Below are 16,303 nucleotides of genomic sequence, written 5' to 3'. Positions count from 1 at the left end.
TTAACGATTTTCAATCCTTCATAACTGTTGTACTATTCTGCAGATCGGAACAAACTTGTTGCACTTGCAGCACGTGAGAATGGCGAGTTATGTGGCAAAAATCGTAGTGCTATCTGGTACCATTTTTATGCAAATGTAAAATCAACGCAAACTGGAAGAGGACAAGACGAAAGTTTTATAACTATATTAGACAAAGTGTTGGGTCCCACTCTCACACGGGAGGCCTGGTCCCCCAACGCAATATTCCACCCCTCACGCATAGCCCCCAACTGCACAGGCACGGCTGATGGGTTCCCATTGTGATGCCCCTGATCCCCCCTCCTCCCCTCATCGCCCCCATTCACTCCATCCCCCCCTCACATGCCCCCCCATCCACTCTTAGCAGCTCACCAGCGGCACAGCCATTCCCTCCCATTGAGTTTCCATTGTGATGTAGAACACACAGGTATTACTGCGGAGGTGCAGCTGACGGGCTGTGGAAGCAAGTGGAAAAGCGATTTATTAAAGCTGAAAATGTGAATAACTCTTAAAATACAACAACAATTTAAACATTAAAGAGGAGATTTATTCAGTCCATTTTTTCTTGTTGCGTCTCTTGTTGCGTTCTAGTCAGGCAGGGGCTGTCGGGGGCTGGTGGGGGGGGGGTGTGTCCTGGAGCCTGGGGAGGGGGACGGCTTCAGTCGGTGGGCGTTCTGGAGGGCTAGTCCGGGTGTTGTGGGCCAAAAGGATTCTTGGACTCACAGTTCAGTCACTCATGGCTGGTGCACTCACAGTTCACTCACGGCTGGTGGACTCACAGTTCAGTCACTCACGGCTGGTGGGCTCACAGTTAAGTCACTCACGACTGGTGGACTCACAGTTCACTCATGGCTGGTGGGCTCACAGTTCACTCGCTCACGGCTGGTGGACACAGATCAGTCACTCATGGCTGGTGGACTCACAGTTCAATCACTCACGACTGGTGGGCTCACTATTCACTCACTCACGGCTGGTGCGCTCACAGTTCACTCATTCATGGCTGATGGACTCAGTTCACTCACCCATGACTGATGGACTCACAGTTCAGTCACTCATGGCTGGAGGACTCACAGTTCAGTCACTCACAGCTGGTGGACTCACAGTTCAGTCACTCACGGCTGGTGGTCTCACAGATCAGTCACTCATGGCTGGTGGACTCACAGATCAGTCACTCACGGCTGGTGGGCTTACAGTTCACTCTCTCATGGCTGGTGGACTCAAAGTTCACTCACTCACCGCTGGTGGGCTCACAGTTCAGTCACTCATGGCTGGTAGATTCACAGTTCAGTCACTCACGAATGGTGGACTCACAGTTCACTCACTCACGGCTGGTTGACTCACAGTTCAGTCACTTATGGCTGGTGGACTCACAGTTCAGCCACTCACAGTTCAGTCACTCACAGCTGGTGGACTCACAGTTCAGTCACTCATGGCTGGTGGACTCACAGTTCAGTCACTCGCGGCTGGTGGACTCATCCATCACACACACACACCCTCCATGTCACACACACACCCTCCATGACACACACACACACACACACCCTCCATAACACACACACACCCTCCATGACACACACCCTCCATCACACCCACACACACACACATACGGGACATATCTATATAATTAAAAGTGTCATCTTGCCCACATCCTGTCTGCACTGTGTATTGATTTTAGAAAAAATGCTACCATATATCGCTATGATTTTTGGACAACTTACTCACAGTCCTCCGCTGAGCAGGCCCCGAAATTTTTTCCCATCAATGAATAATAAAAAATAATGAGTGTTTAAAAAACCTTGAGATCCACCGCCTGTCAATCACTGCGATGAAGGTAACGCCCCTTCTGGGGGAGTAGGGGAGGACTATAAAACCCCGGATGCCTCGACATGAATCAGTTACTCTGCAAGATCACGAGGGAGAGGCCACGACTTTCATGTGAATCAACTGAACTGTGAGTCTGCAATGTACTTGCAATAAATGATTTTTTAGCTCTTAATGACAATGCCATTTGGGAGAGGGAATTAGGAGCAACACTAGCAAGTTTGCGGATGACACAAAGCTGGGTGGCGGTGAACTGTGAAGAGGATTTTTGGAGGTTGCAGGGTGACCTGGACAGGTTGAGTGAGTGGGCAGATGCGTCGCAGATGCAGTATAATATAGATAAATGGGAGGTTATCCACTTTGGTGGCAAAAACAAGGGGTCAGATTATTATCTCAATGGGGTTAGGTTAGGTAAGGGGGAGGTACAGCGAGACCTGGGTGCCCTTGTACACCAGTCACTGAAAGTTGGCATGCAGGTACAGCAGGCAGTGAAGAAAGCTAATGGAATGTTGGCCTTCATAACAAGACAATTTCCGTGCTGTAATTGTTATATGGTTATATGATTTCAGTATAGGAGTAGCGAGGTTCTTCTGCAGTTGTATAGGACTCTGGTAAGACCACATCTGGAGTATCTGGAGTATTGCGTACAGTTTTGGTCTCCTAATTTGAGGAAGGACATCCTTGTGATTGAGGCAGTGCAGTGTAGGTTCACGAGATTGATCCCTGGGATGGCGGGACTGTCATATGAGGAAAGATTGAAAAGACTAGGCTTGTATTCACTGGAGTTTAGAAGGACGAGGGGAGATCTTATAGAAACATATAAAATTATAAAAGGACTGGACAAGCTAAATGAAGGAAAAATGTTCCCATTGTTTGGTGAGTCCAGAACCAGTGGTCACAGTGTTAGAATAAAGGGGCCTTTTAAGACTCAGGTGAGAAAAAACATTTTCACCCAGAGAATTGTGAATTTGTGGAATTCCCTGCCACAGAGGGCAGTGGAGGCCAAATCACTGCATGGATTTAAGACAGAATTAGATAGAGCTCTAGGGGCTAGTGGAATCAAGGGATATGGGGAGAAGGTAGGCACGGGTTATTGTTTGGGGACGATCAGCCATGATCACAATGAATCGAAGGGCCGAATGGCCTCCTCCTGCACCCATTTTCTATGTTTCTAAAGTTTACTGCCATATACTGTATATGGTATGTGAGTCAGTGATGTGTGTGTGTATGTGTTTGTGAGTGTATGTGTGTGTGAGTCTGAGTGTGTGTCTGTGTGTGTGTGTGAGTGTATGAGTGTGTGTGTGAGTGTGTCTGTTTGTGAGTGTATGTGTGTGTGTCTGTGAGTGTGTGTGTGTGTGTGTGAGTATGTGTGTATGTGTGTGTGTGTGTGTGAGTGTGTCTGTTTGAGAGTGTATGTGTGTGTGTCTGTGAGTGTGTGTGTGTGTGTGTGAGTATGTGTGTATGTGTGTGTGTGTGTGAGTGTGTGTATGTGTGTGAGAGTGATGTGTGTGTGTGAGTGGGAGTGTGTATGTGTGAGTGTAAGTGTGTCTGTGTGCATGTGTGTGTGTGGGTGTGTATGTGTGTGTGTGTGTGTGAGTGTTTGTGAGTGTGTTTGTGCATGTATTTGTGAGTGTATGTGGGTTTGTGAGTGTATGTGTGTGTGTGTGTGTATGTGTGTGTGAGTGTGTGTGCGAGTGATGTGTGTGTGTGAGTGGGAGTGTGTATGTGTGAGTGTAAGTGTGTCTGTGTGTGTGCCTGTGTGTGTGTGGGTGTGTATGTGTGTGTGTGTGAGTGTGTGTGTGTATGTGTGTGAGTGATGTGTGTGTGTGAGTGGGAGTGTGATTGTGTGAGTGTATGTGTGTCTGTGTGTGTGCCTGTGTGTGTGAGTGGGTGTGTATGTGTGTGTATGTGTGAGTGTTTGTGAGTGTTTGTGCATGTATTTGTGAATGTACGTGTATGTGTGTTTGTGAGTGTGTGTGTGTGTGTGTGTGTGTGTGTGTATGTGTGTGTGTGTGTGTGTGTGTGTGAGTGTGTGTGTGTGTGTGTGTGTGTGTGTGTGTTCGCCAACAATGTCCAAACTAGCCCTCTGGAAACCAGTCCCGTCGTCCCACAACACCCATGTTAGCGCTCCAGAACACTCCCCCTCCCCAGTAATATTCGAATTGGTGGAGAGCCCTCCCATGTGAAGCTGGGACCCAACGGGTCCCACTTAGTCTAGTATGACAGTAAAACTCTCTTGACTATACTCACGCCCGACATCTGGACTGAGCGCGACCTCTGGACTGAGCACGACCACTGGACTGAGAGTGACTTCCAGACTGATGGCTGGTGGACACAGTTCACTCACTCATGGCTGGTGGACTCACAGTTCTGGACTCAACTCTCACTCATGGCTCCGGGCTGACTGACTCAGGCCTGGCCCCCGTAAAACGGGGAAGGGGGTGGGGGTCAGCAACCCACCGCAGTAGGTTCGGGCTGGCAGGCTGGTGGGCTGGTGAACGTGAAGGAGGGGTGGAGGGATGGTGTGGAGGGAGAGTGGAGGCTTCCCACACTCACACACGGAACCATGTGGAAGCGTTCGATGGGAGGAGGTGCCTGGAGTATGAGGGCACGAGGTCAAGGGGTCGGACTAATGGAGAACGCTGTGGAAAAACCCAACCTCCCTGCTCCTAATTATAGAGGAATCAGGGACAAAAACACAGAGAGCTGCCATGCCAAACATTGGCTAACCCCGGATAGATTCCAGGGTCAGCACTGGCCTCACACCAGGAAGGATGTCAAGAGTTCATAGGGAAGCCAGAATGGGTGAGCAATGAAAGGTCTCAGTCATGCGTGGACTCTCGGGCTATTTACGTTGCAGGCGAGGGGAGTAGGAGACTGAGAGCAGGGGAGTAAGAGACTGAGAGCATGTTCACAATCCTGTGGTGGAACAAACAAGGAGAAGTTGTTCCAAGCGACGTACAACATGGACTTCGGGTGATCACACCAGAGGCAATCGGCAGAGAGTGGAGAGACAGCGCTTCAGGAGACCCTTCACAAAGAGGGCTGGGCCTAGCACTGAAGGGGAAACGTTGCAAATGTCTGGGAGGAAGGGCAAGGCAATAGGGGCATATAGACACAAAATGCTGGAGTAACTCAGTAAGGCAGCATCTCTGGAGAAAATGTATGGGTGACGTATTGTTTCAGGTCAGGACTCTTCTTCAGAGATGCTGCCTGATCAACTGAGTTACTCAAGCATTTTGTGTCTATTTTCGGTATAAACCAGCGTCTGCAGTTCCTTCCTACACAAGGTAAAAGGGATCCTAGGAGGGTGCTGGTTCAATGACGGTCTAGGCTCAATGGGCCAAATGGCCGCTACCCACTGCCATGTCTCCGTGATCCCAACTATATCATAGTCATTAATAGCTATCTGCACATTCAACTCATCCACCTTATTATGAATGCTCCTTGCATTGAGACACAAAGCCTTCAGGCTTGTTTTAACACCACTCTTACCCCTTAAACAATTATGGTGAAAAGTGGCCCTTTTTGATTTTTGGCCTGGATTTGTCTGCCTGCCACTTTTACTTTTCACCTTGCTACCTATTGCTTCTCCCCTCATTTTTCACCCCTCTGTCTCTACGCTCACACAATTAAGAAACCCTTTCCCTTTAACTCCATCCTCGACTATCCCATTTGACACCCCACCCCCCTTATTCAGTTTAAAACCACCCGTGTAGCAGTGGCAAACCTGCCTGCCAGAATGCTGGTCCCACACCTGTTAAGATGCAAACCGTCCCTTTTGTACTGTTCCCCCTTACTCCAAAACAGATCCCAGTGATTTAAGAATCTAAATCCCTGCCCCGTGCACCAGTTCCTCAGCCACACATTCAGGTCCCGTATCTTCCTGTTCCTGCTCTCGCCAGCACGAGGAACTGGAAGCAAATCGGAGATAACAACCCTGGAGGTCCTGCTTTTCAGCATTTTTCCGAGCTCTCTGAAGTCATGCTGCAGAATATTCATCTCCTTCTTTCCGACATTGTTTGTGCCGACATGCACTACCACTTCTGGATGTTCACCTTCGCCCGTGAGGATTTTCTGCACTCTGTCCGTGACATCCTGGACCAGGAAGGCAGCACACCATCCTCGCATCCCGTCTGTTGCCGCAGAAACCCCTGTCCGTACCTCTCACAATGGCGTTGCCTGACGTTGGCCTCTTTGGTTTTGACTCAACAGCCCTTTTTGCTTCGCAAGCCAGTCCGCCGCTCGGTGTAATAACGTCTTCTGACCCGACAGCTTCTAAGTGGGTGAACCTGTTCACAAGAAGTACAACACCCGGGGACGTTTGCATTCCATGCTCCCCTCCCTTCCTCACCGTCACCCACCTTCTCTCTTCCGGTACCTTAGGTGTAACAATCTTACTGTAGGACTTGTCGAGGAACGACTCAGTTTCTCGGTTGAACCTGAGGTCATCCACTTGCTTCTCCAGTTCCCCAACACGGTCCTTCAGGAGCTGTACCTGGATGGACTTCTCACATTTGTAGCAGCCAGAGGCACCAGCAGTGTCCTTGACCTCCCACATACTGCAAGCATTGCACTGAATCAGCTTGCCTGACATCTCCTTCTATCGTCTCTCCCTCTTCAGCATTTTGCGTAGCCTCCTCTCCTCAGCCTCCTCATCGAAGACTCTCGAGCCAAAGACTCGCACTTTACTCACAGGGCACTTCCCTCACTGCCGCTCCCTAAGAGCCGTCTTGCTTATATTGACTGATAAATTGCCTAATTTACCAATTTACAAACCAAATTCCTCAGTTTTCAACTGTTTCCCCCCCTCTGACTCACTTCTCTCCTCCCACGTGGGCTAGAGCCAATCAGTGTTTTCTCCTGCTTATCTTTGTTACTGTTGCTTCCAAATCCACAGCAGCTCTGAGTAAATGAACTTAAAATTCCTGGGTGTGCATATTTCCAAAGATCTTTCCTGGTCCCAGCACACTGATGCAATTATAAAGAAAGCACATCAGCGCCTCTACTTCCCGAGAAAACTACGGAGAGTCGGTATGTCAGGGAGGACTCTCTCTAACATCTACAGTTGCACAGTAGAGAGCATGCTGACTGGTTGCACCATGGCTTGGTTCGGCAACTTGAACATCCAGGAGCGGAAAAGAATGCAGAAAGTTGTAACCACTGCCCAGTGCATCATCGGCTCTGACCTCCCCACCATCGAAGGGATCTATCGCAGTCACTGCCTCAAAAAGGCTGCCAACATCATCAAAGACCCACAGCATCCTGGTCACACACTCATCTCTCCGCTGCCATCGGGAAGAAGGTACAGGAGCCTGAAATCTGGTACATCCAGGTTCAGGAACAGCTACTTCCCCACAGCCATCAGGCTATTAAACTCGGCATTAAACAAACTCTGAACTATAACAGCCTATTGCACATTATCTGTTTATTTATGTGTGTATATATATATATATATATATATATGGTCTATGATATATAGACACACTGTACTGTTCTATATTCTGTTGTGCTGCAGCAAGCAAGCATTTTATTGTCCTATCTGGGACACAGGACAATAAAACTCTCTTGACTTTTCTAATAGCCTGATGGCTGCAGAACCTGTTCCTGATCCTCCCCCTTACAGTTGCTAGGCTTCTGTCCTTTCTTCCCGATGGCAAAGGTGGCGTGTGTCTCTGATGATGCCTTTTTTGAGGCAAAGACTGATTTAAATCCCTTCGATGGTGGGGAGGTGAGAACGTGTGATGCTGTGCCGGGAGGCGACAGTCTCCGCATGTCGGCGAGGAACGGGATCTGTCCCCGGCCGTAGCCATGTTGCCGATAGATGGCTACGCGGGGCCGGGGTTTACATGGAGCGAGGGAAGTTTCAAGTGGGACCGGGTGGAGCCGCAGCTCAGCGACAAGTGTGAACTTTGGACTGAAGTTTGTGGGGCGGCGGACGTGGCTGCACCACTTACTCACTCACTCAGCCGCGGTTTACCCGCTGACGCCCCGCCGAGGAATTGACTTTCGGTTTCGGTTCCGGTTTCCCAGGACGGTGGAGGTGGAGGCGGGTTTGTGGGAGAGGGGAGTGCGGCAGCATCCGGACCGGGGGGCAGCTGCCGTAGTCTTGAAGGATAATCTGAAACAGACCGCATGAGCAGCAGGGGCTGTGGGCCCGGGATCCAGTTTAAATCCCATTTGGAATATTTTATAGGACCAAGAACTAAGCAAGAATCTGTCGGTCGGTGAGTCTGCAGCTGGCAGAGGAAGCGGCGCATTTCATGTGTGTTTCAGTGATGTATGTGGTGGACTCGGCTGTGGGTGGGTGGGTGGGGGATGGTCGAGAATACAACGACCTTGCAACGCCCAGTACAGGGATCTCACTCGCCGTGCCTGACCGGGGAAGGACGGGTCCCGGGGGGAGGGGGGGGGGGGGGGCAGTGTTTTGGGGGTTCAAGCAGCGTGTGACAAGGGCAGGATGTTTCCAATCGTATTGGACAGTGCTCTACTCGGAAGACAGACACAAAAAGCTGGAGTAACTCAGCCGGACAGGCAAGCAGGCAGCATCTCTGGAGAGAAGGAATAGGTGGCGATTCTTCATACTGACTGTCAGGGGAAAGGGAAACGAGGGATATGAAAAAGTGCATAGAAGAAATGAATAAGAGATCTGCAAAAGTACAAATCAAAGCTAGCAACGATGATCAAGGAAAGGTGGAGCTCACAATGGTCCATTGTAGGCTATGGGAACCAGTGATACAAACAGTGAAACTCAGCAGGATGGGGCAGGACACAAAGAGGGGATGCAAAGGTTCATTGAAGTTAGAGAAATCAATATTTATATCGCTGGGTTCGAAGCTGCCAAAGCAAAATCCTCCAATTTGTGTTTGGCCCCACTCTAACAGTGGAAGAGGCCCAGGACAGAAAGGTCAGTGTGAGAATGACAAGGGAAGTTATGGGCCTGTTCCACTTAGGTGGATTTTTAGGCGACTACAGGCAACATATTGAAACACTTTCTGGGACAGTTGCGACAATTTGGGCTGTCGTAGGTTGTCCCCAGGTGCTGACTTTGGTGAATTCCATTGTCCTAGTCGCTGGCAGTCGCCTAAAAAATTGCCTAAGTGGGACAGGCCCATAAAAAGGCAACCAGGAGATGACGTAGGCCAAGGGGAACTGAGCAAAGGTGTTCAGCAAAATGATCACTCAGTCTGCCATCTTGACGATATATATCTGTCTTGACGATTTATTGGAGTACACACATAGAATAATGCATACAGTAGATGAGGTTGGAGGAGGTGCAAGCGAACCTCCTGAAGGGACTGTTGGGGTCCCTGGTCAGGGTCGAGGGGGGAGGTAAAGGGACAGGTGTTGCATCTCCTGCGGTTGCAGGGGAAAGTACCTGGGGAGCGGGTGGTTTGGGTAAGAATGGATGAGTTAACCAGGGAGTTGCAGAGAGAACGGTCTCTGCGGAAAGCAAAAAGGTGTGGAGATGGGAAAATGTGGGGGATGGATGGATCCAGGAAAATCTGGCACTCTGTGATCCTATAGGGATTAGTCCCAAAGTTGTGACTATTACGTCTGGTTTACCCACAATATGTCTTCACTTATCTGCACCATTGCTTGTGTTTTCTCGTCACTCCGAGATTGTGAAGATCATTTGCACTTTGAACCGCAATTGTGATGTGTCAATTTCACTGTTGCCCGGTAACCTTCAAGTGGAATGATGTTATTGTTGGATGTATTGACGCAGCCACTCATGTCACAGTTTAGTCATTAATCCTCAGTTACGCCGATTAACGCCTATGTTTTTACTCCCTGTTTTATCACCGTATATTAAACTAGTTTGTATTTTACAGATTGCAAATTAACTAAAATGGGGGCAAGTTCAGCTAAACCTACTCAACAGGGAAGTTTCTCAGCTGGGCCACATGGTCAGTCCACAAGGACCCGTCCCACTGAAGGATATCGGAATCATGGCCCCATTCCGACGGAAGTGGGTCAGTCAGCAGGAGACAGATCCGGTGGACTTGCTCAGAGACCAGCTCCACGAGAGGACCCTTGGTTCCGGGTTGCAGCTCCCATTGAACTGCCTGGGATTCACCAAAATGTATCAATGAACAACCCTCCATCCATTCTCCGTGGCGCAGGTTAGTAGAGTAAACATTTTAGTGCACGTCAATTATTATAGGAAAATTGCTTCTAGTGTTCATTTACAAGGAAATGACCAGTGGATGGGCGAGGGGATGAGGGGGGTGTTCTCAAAAAGGCCTGGATAGAGTGTATGTGGAGACAATGTTTCCACTAGTTTCGTTTTTTAGTTTAGTTTAAGGATACAGCTTGGAAACAGGCCCTTTGGCCCATCGAGTCCGTGCCGACCAGCAATCCCCGCCCGCCACTAACACTATCCTACCACACACAAGAGACGATTTACATTTATTCCAAACCAATTACGTCTTTAGCGTGTGGGAGGAGACTGGAGATCCCAGAGAAACCCACGCAGGTCACGGGGCGAACATACAAACCGAACAGACATGACCTGTAATCAGGATCGAACCTGGGTCTCTGGTGCTCTATCCCTGTGCTGCCTAGTGGGAGAGTCTAGGAACAGAGGCCCTAGCCTTAGAATAAAAGGATGCACCTTTAGAAAGGAGACAAGCAGGGTTTGTTTTTTAGTCGGCAGTGAATCTGCAGAATTCATTGCCACATAAGGCAGTGGAGGTTGTCAATGTGGAGACTAACAGAATCTTGATTAGTACGGGCATCATGGATTATGGGGAGAAGGTAGGTGAATGGGGTTGAGAGGGAAATATAGATCAGCCATGATTGAATAATGGAGTAGACTTGATGGCCTGAATGGCCAAATTCTGCTTCTATAATTTATGAACGACGTCATATTTGTAAGCATATTTATGAAAGGGCATTCAGAGGGTCATAAAACAGAACGTAGAATAATACTGCACAGGAACAGGCCCTTCCTCTCACAATATCCTCGCCAATCGTGATGCCAAGTAAAACTAATCTGCACGTGATCCATATATCTCCATTCATTGCATGTGCACATGTCCATCCAAAAGCCCCACAGATGCCACTAATGTATCAGCCGCCACCCCTGGCGGAACATTCTACGCACCCGATACTCTGTGGAAATACAACTTGCGCAGCACATTTCCTTTAAACTTTACCCCTCTCACCTTAAATTTATTTCTATTTGACATTTCTACCCTGGGAAAAGGGTTTTGACTAATCTCACAATGTTATAACCCCATATGGAGTCTCTCCACAGCCTCTGACATTCTCTCAAAAAAATTCTGTCCAACCTTTCCTCCAGGCCAATAGCCTGGAATCTGTGGAATATTCTGGTAAATGCCATCTGCACGGTCTGTGGAAGCAACACATCCTTCCTGTAATGGGCCAAGCACAATTGCATGCAATACTCCACATGTGCGCTAACCAAATGACTATAAAGTGGCAACTTGCTCAGAGTCCTGAACGGTGAAGGCAAGCACACCACATGCCATCTTTATCACTTGCTTTGCCACTTACAGGGATCCATCAACTTGTACCTTAAGACCTTTCTGTACATTATATATCAATGGTGTTCAGGCTCTTGCCGTTAACTTCACACTTCCCCTTTACATTCGACCTCCCAAAACACCTCAACTTGGTCGCATTAAACCATCTGCTCTTTGTCTTCCCGTTTCTAGTTGATCTATATTCTGCTCCATATTTTGACAATTTCCCTCTCCATAGAAAGGTCCACAACACCTGGGATTTTAGTGGCATCTGCAAATGTCCTAATCATCCCATCTACATTAACTTCCAAATCATTTATATATATCACAAACACCAATATCACAGCATGGATCCACTGGTCACGGACCTTGAGCCAGAATAACTGCATTCAACCACAACTCTCTGTCTTCTATCCAAAGGACAAGTCACTGTGGATACCATACATAGACACAATTGGCTGGAGTAACTCAGCGGGTCAGGCAGCATCTCTGGAGACAAGGAATGAGGGTCTTTAACTAAAATATACATAAACAAGATCCCTTATCAATCGCCTTTGTTATCTGCAGAAAAAACTCACACACATTTGCAAGACAAGACCTGCCATGCATAGAGCAGTGCCGACTGTCCGAATTAGTCCATTCTCCTACAAGTTCGAGTAGAAACATAGAAACATAGAAAATAGGTGCAGGAGGGGGCCATTTGGCCCTTCGAGCCAGCACCGCCATTCATTGTAATCATGGCTGATCGTCCCCTATCAATAATCCTTGCCTGCCTTCTCCCCATATCCCTTCTCCACTAGCCCCTAGAGCTCTATCTAACTCCCTCTTAAATCCATCCAGTGACTTGGCCTCCACTGCCCTCTGTGGCAGGGAATTCCATAAATTCACAACTCTCTGGGTGAATACGTTTTTTCTCACCTCAGTCTTAAATGACCTCCCCTTTATTCTAAGACTGTGGCCCCTGGTACTGGACTCGCCCAACATTGGGAACATTTTTCCTGCATCTAGCTTGACCAGTCCTTTTATAATTTTATAGATAGATAGATAGATAGCCTTTTATTGTCATCCAGACCGAAGTCTGAACGAAATTGAAGCAGTCATACATACAATACAATACAATAAAAAAAACAACAATAAACACATATTAACATCCACCACAGTGAGTCCACCCAACATCTCCTCACTGTGATGGAGGCAAAAGTCTTAGGGCTGCAGTCTCTTCCCTCCTCTTCGCCTTCTGCGCTGAGGCGATACCCCCCGGGCGATGTTAAAACCTGTCACGCGGCTCAAACACCGCGGCCCGGGGTAGTCGAAGCTGCCGCTCACCAGACCTGCTGACGCAGCCGCTGGCCCGCGGCCGAACCCGGTCTCAGGCCACCGCCACCAGAACTGCTGTCCCAGCCCCCGGAGCATCATTCCAGCCCCGAGCCGGATCGCCCTCACGTGAGTACTGCCACCGTCTCAGCCTCGCGCCAGGCCGCCGCTCCTCCCTCGCGCCAGGCCGCCCCGACTGGGCGCCGCTCCTCCCTCGGGCTGGGCCGCCCCGACTGGGCGCCGCTCCTCCCTCGGGCTTGGGCCGCCCCGACCGGGGCACCGCTCCGCCCTCGGGCTGGTCCGCCCCGACCGGCACCGCTCCTCCTTGGGCTTGGGCCGCCCCGACCGTGAGCACCGTCTCCTCCTCGTGGCTGGGCCGCCCCGACCGGGCGCCGCTCCTCCCTCGGGCTGGGAATGCCGTACCTCCACGAGCTCGGCCACTCCGACGGGAGCACCGTTCCTTCCTCGGGCCGGCCGTCACAGCCCCTCACAAAAGCCCTGTTCCAGCCCCGAGCTGGGCCGTCCTCACGGGAGCGAGCCCAGTGCGAGTCCTAGCGGGCTCTGCCTCCTGAGCCTCGAGGTCGCCAGCTCCGCCATTAGGCCTCAGCGCAGACGGAGGCAGAGAAGGGGAATACGACAAAAAAGTCGCATTCCCCCGCAGGGAGAGACAGCAAGCCCCGTTTCAATCCCCCCCCCAAAAAACACAAACTAAAAACCAAAACTAGACTAACCAAAACGAAAATAAACATGTTTCTATAAGATTCCCCTCATCCTTCTAAACTCCAATGAATACAAGCCTAGTCTTTTCAATCTTTCCTCATAGACAGTCCCGCCATCCCAGGATCACTTTCGTGAACCTACGCTGCACTGCCTCAATTACAAGGATGTCCTTCCTCAAATTAGGAGACCTAAATCTGTACACAATACTCCAGATGTGGTCTCACCAGAGCCCTATACAACTGCAGAAGAACCTCTTTACTCCTATACTGAAATCCTCTTGTTATGAAGGCCAATATTCCATTAGCTTTCTTCACTGCCTGCTGTACCTGTAAGCCAACTTTTAGTGACCGGTGTACAAGGACGCCCAGGTCTTGCTGCACCTCCCCCTTACCTAACCTAACCTCATTGAGATAATAATCTGCCCCCTTGTTTTTGCCACCAAAGTGGATAACCCCACGGAAGGCAGTGGAGGCCAATGGGCCAGCGAGGGCAACGTTGGGAATGCTTGCACCCCCGTTCTCTACCGACTTGTGGATTGTGGCACATCGCACCCGCTCCATCCTCGACCCCCAGGTAAAGTATAAGACATGATCTATGGGGCGAAGGAAGGAGGGACAGGCCACACTTGCGCCAAGCACAGCAGCCTCGAGAGCACCTCACACCTGATGACCAAATGTATCCCCTTTATAGACAGGGAGCGTTGCTTCCACAGCTCGTTTCTTCCCCAACTTTGCTATCCGCTAGAGCCAATTCTTGTCACATGCCTCAGCCCCCCCGAACCAGATCCCCAGCACCTTCAAGAAGTCATAGAAACATAGAAAATCGGTGCAGGAGGCCATTCGGCCCTTTGAGCCAGCATCGCCATTCATTGTGATCATAGCTGATTGTCCCCTATCAATAACCCGTGCCTGCCTTCTCCCCATATCCCTTGACTCCACTAGCCCCTAGAGCTCTATCTAAATCTCTTTTAAATCCATCTAGTGATTTGGCCTCCACTGCCTTCTGTGGCAAGGAATTCCATTAATTCACAACTCTCTGGGTGAAAAAGTTGTTTCTCACCTCAGTCTTAAATGACCTCCCCTTTATTCTAAGACTGTGGCCCCTGGTTCTGGACTCGACCAACATTGGGAACATTTTTCTTGCATCTAGCTTGTCCAGTCCTTTTATAATTTTATATGTTTCCATAAGAACCCCCTCATCCTTCTAAACTCCAGTGAATAAAAGCCTAGTCTTTTCAATCTTTCCTCATATGACAGTCCCGCCATCCCAGGGATCAATCTCGTGAACCTACGCTGCACTGCCTCAATTACAAGGATGTCCTTCCTCAAATTAGGAGACCTAAATCTGTACACAATACTCCAGATGTGGTCTCACCAGAGCCCTATACAACTGCAGAAGAACCTCTTTACTCCTATACTGAAATCCTCTTGTTATGAAGGCCAATATTCCATTAGCTTTCTTCACTGCCTGCTGTACCTGTAAGTCAACTTTTAGTGACCGGTGTACAAGGACGCCCAAGTCTCGCTGCACCTCCCCCTTACCTAACCTAACCTCATTGAGATAATAATCTGCCCCCTTGTTTTTGCCACCAAAGTGGATAACCCCACATTTGTCTATATTATACTGCATCTGCCACGCATCTGCCCACTAACTCAACCTGTCCAGGTCACACTGCAACCTCCTAACATCCCCTTCACAGCTCACACTGCCACCCAGCTTTGTGTCATCCGCAAACTTGCTAGTGTTGCTCCAAATTCCCTCTTCCAAATCATTAAATCCTATGCCGAAGAATCCACCCAATATCTTTCCAGCCACTGCCTGTACATTTCTGGATTATCTCTAGAAATGAACAATATTGGTTAATATCCAGTCCTTCCGGGCCTCACCCATGGCTGAAGAAGATACAAAGATTATCGTCAAATTCCCTGAAATTTCCTCTCGTGCCTCACAATAACCTTGGGTACATTTAACCTTGGAGCTCTCCAAGGGCCATAACACCACCTCCTTCTTGATCTCAGATTGCCTCAGCACAGTAATATTTCTCCACACTCATCTCACTGTCCTTCTCCGTGGTGAGTACAGATACAAATCTTTCATATTGTGCCGACATCCTCTGATGCCAAACATCAAGTCCCACCTAAATGCACGAGTGGTACTATCTTCATTTGATTATCATATTGTTTTGACTACCTTCTTGTTGGTGATCTGTGCATACAAACCTTGGTATTTTCTTTAATCCGACTGGCTAATAACATTTCCTGCTCCATTTGTGCCTCTAATCTCCTGCGTGAGTTATTTCTTGCTTGATTTAAATTCCTCAAAGACCCCAACTGATTTAATCTTCTCAAATTTACAAATGCTTCCTTTAAACTTTTGACCAAATGTACTACCTCTTTGGTCTAAGGTTCCCTTACATCTGCACCCCATCCTCATTCCAGGAACATGCCTGTCCTGAGCTCTGATCAGCTGCTCTTTAAATTAATCCTACATGTCCCATGTAGTTTTGCAAAATATACACTGCTCATAGAGTCATAGAGTGATACAGCGTGGAAACAGTCCCTTCGGCCCAACCTGCTTACACCGGCCAATATGTCCCAGCTACACTCGTTCCACCTGCTCGACTTTGGGCCATTTCCCTCCAAATCGGTCCTATCCGTGTACCTCTCTAACTGTTTCTCAAACGGTGGGATAGTCCCAGCCTCAACTACCTGATGTGGCAGCTTGTTCCATACACCCACCACCCTTTGTGTGAAAATGTTACCCCTCAGATTCCTGTTAAATCTTTTCCCCTTCATCTTAAACCTATGTCCTCTGGTCCTTGATTCACCTACTCTGGGCAAGAGACTTTGTGCATCTATCCGATCTATTTTTTCATGATTTTATACACCTCTATAAGATCATCCCTCCTCCAGCACTCCCCCCCCCTCTCTCCCTCTCTC

The 16,303-nt window shown here is 49.0% G+C and overlaps 1 protein-coding gene across 2 annotated transcripts in view; it reads left to right on the top strand.

The window, feature by feature from the left end:
* Positions 1-7,583: 7,583 nt before the first annotated feature.
* LOC116991321 (NACHT, LRR and PYD domains-containing protein 3-like) overlaps positions 7,584-16,303 on the top strand; it is a 38,696-nt gene continuing 29,976 nt past the window's right edge. The window contains exons 1-2 of one of the 2 annotated variants that reach the window (XM_033049845.1): positions 7,584-8,062; positions 9,675-9,965. In XM_033049845.1, coding sequence (XP_032905736.1) covers positions 7,975-8,062; positions 9,675-9,965 — 379 coding nt within the window. In that variant the 5' untranslated portion in view covers positions 7,584-7,974. Of the gene's footprint in view, positions 8,067-9,674; positions 9,966-16,303 lie in introns of both variants that reach the window. The other variant, XM_033049847.1, reaches the window with a different exon arrangement.

This window comes from Amblyraja radiata, chromosome 33 (assembly GCF_010909765.2).
Source record: "Amblyraja radiata isolate CabotCenter1 chromosome 33, sAmbRad1.1.pri, whole genome shotgun sequence".
Lineage (NCBI taxonomy): Eukaryota > Metazoa > Chordata > Chondrichthyes > Rajiformes > Rajidae > Amblyraja > Amblyraja radiata.
The sequence above is the reverse complement of the archived record's forward strand: the minus strand, read 5'-3'. Positions and strand labels throughout refer to the sequence as shown.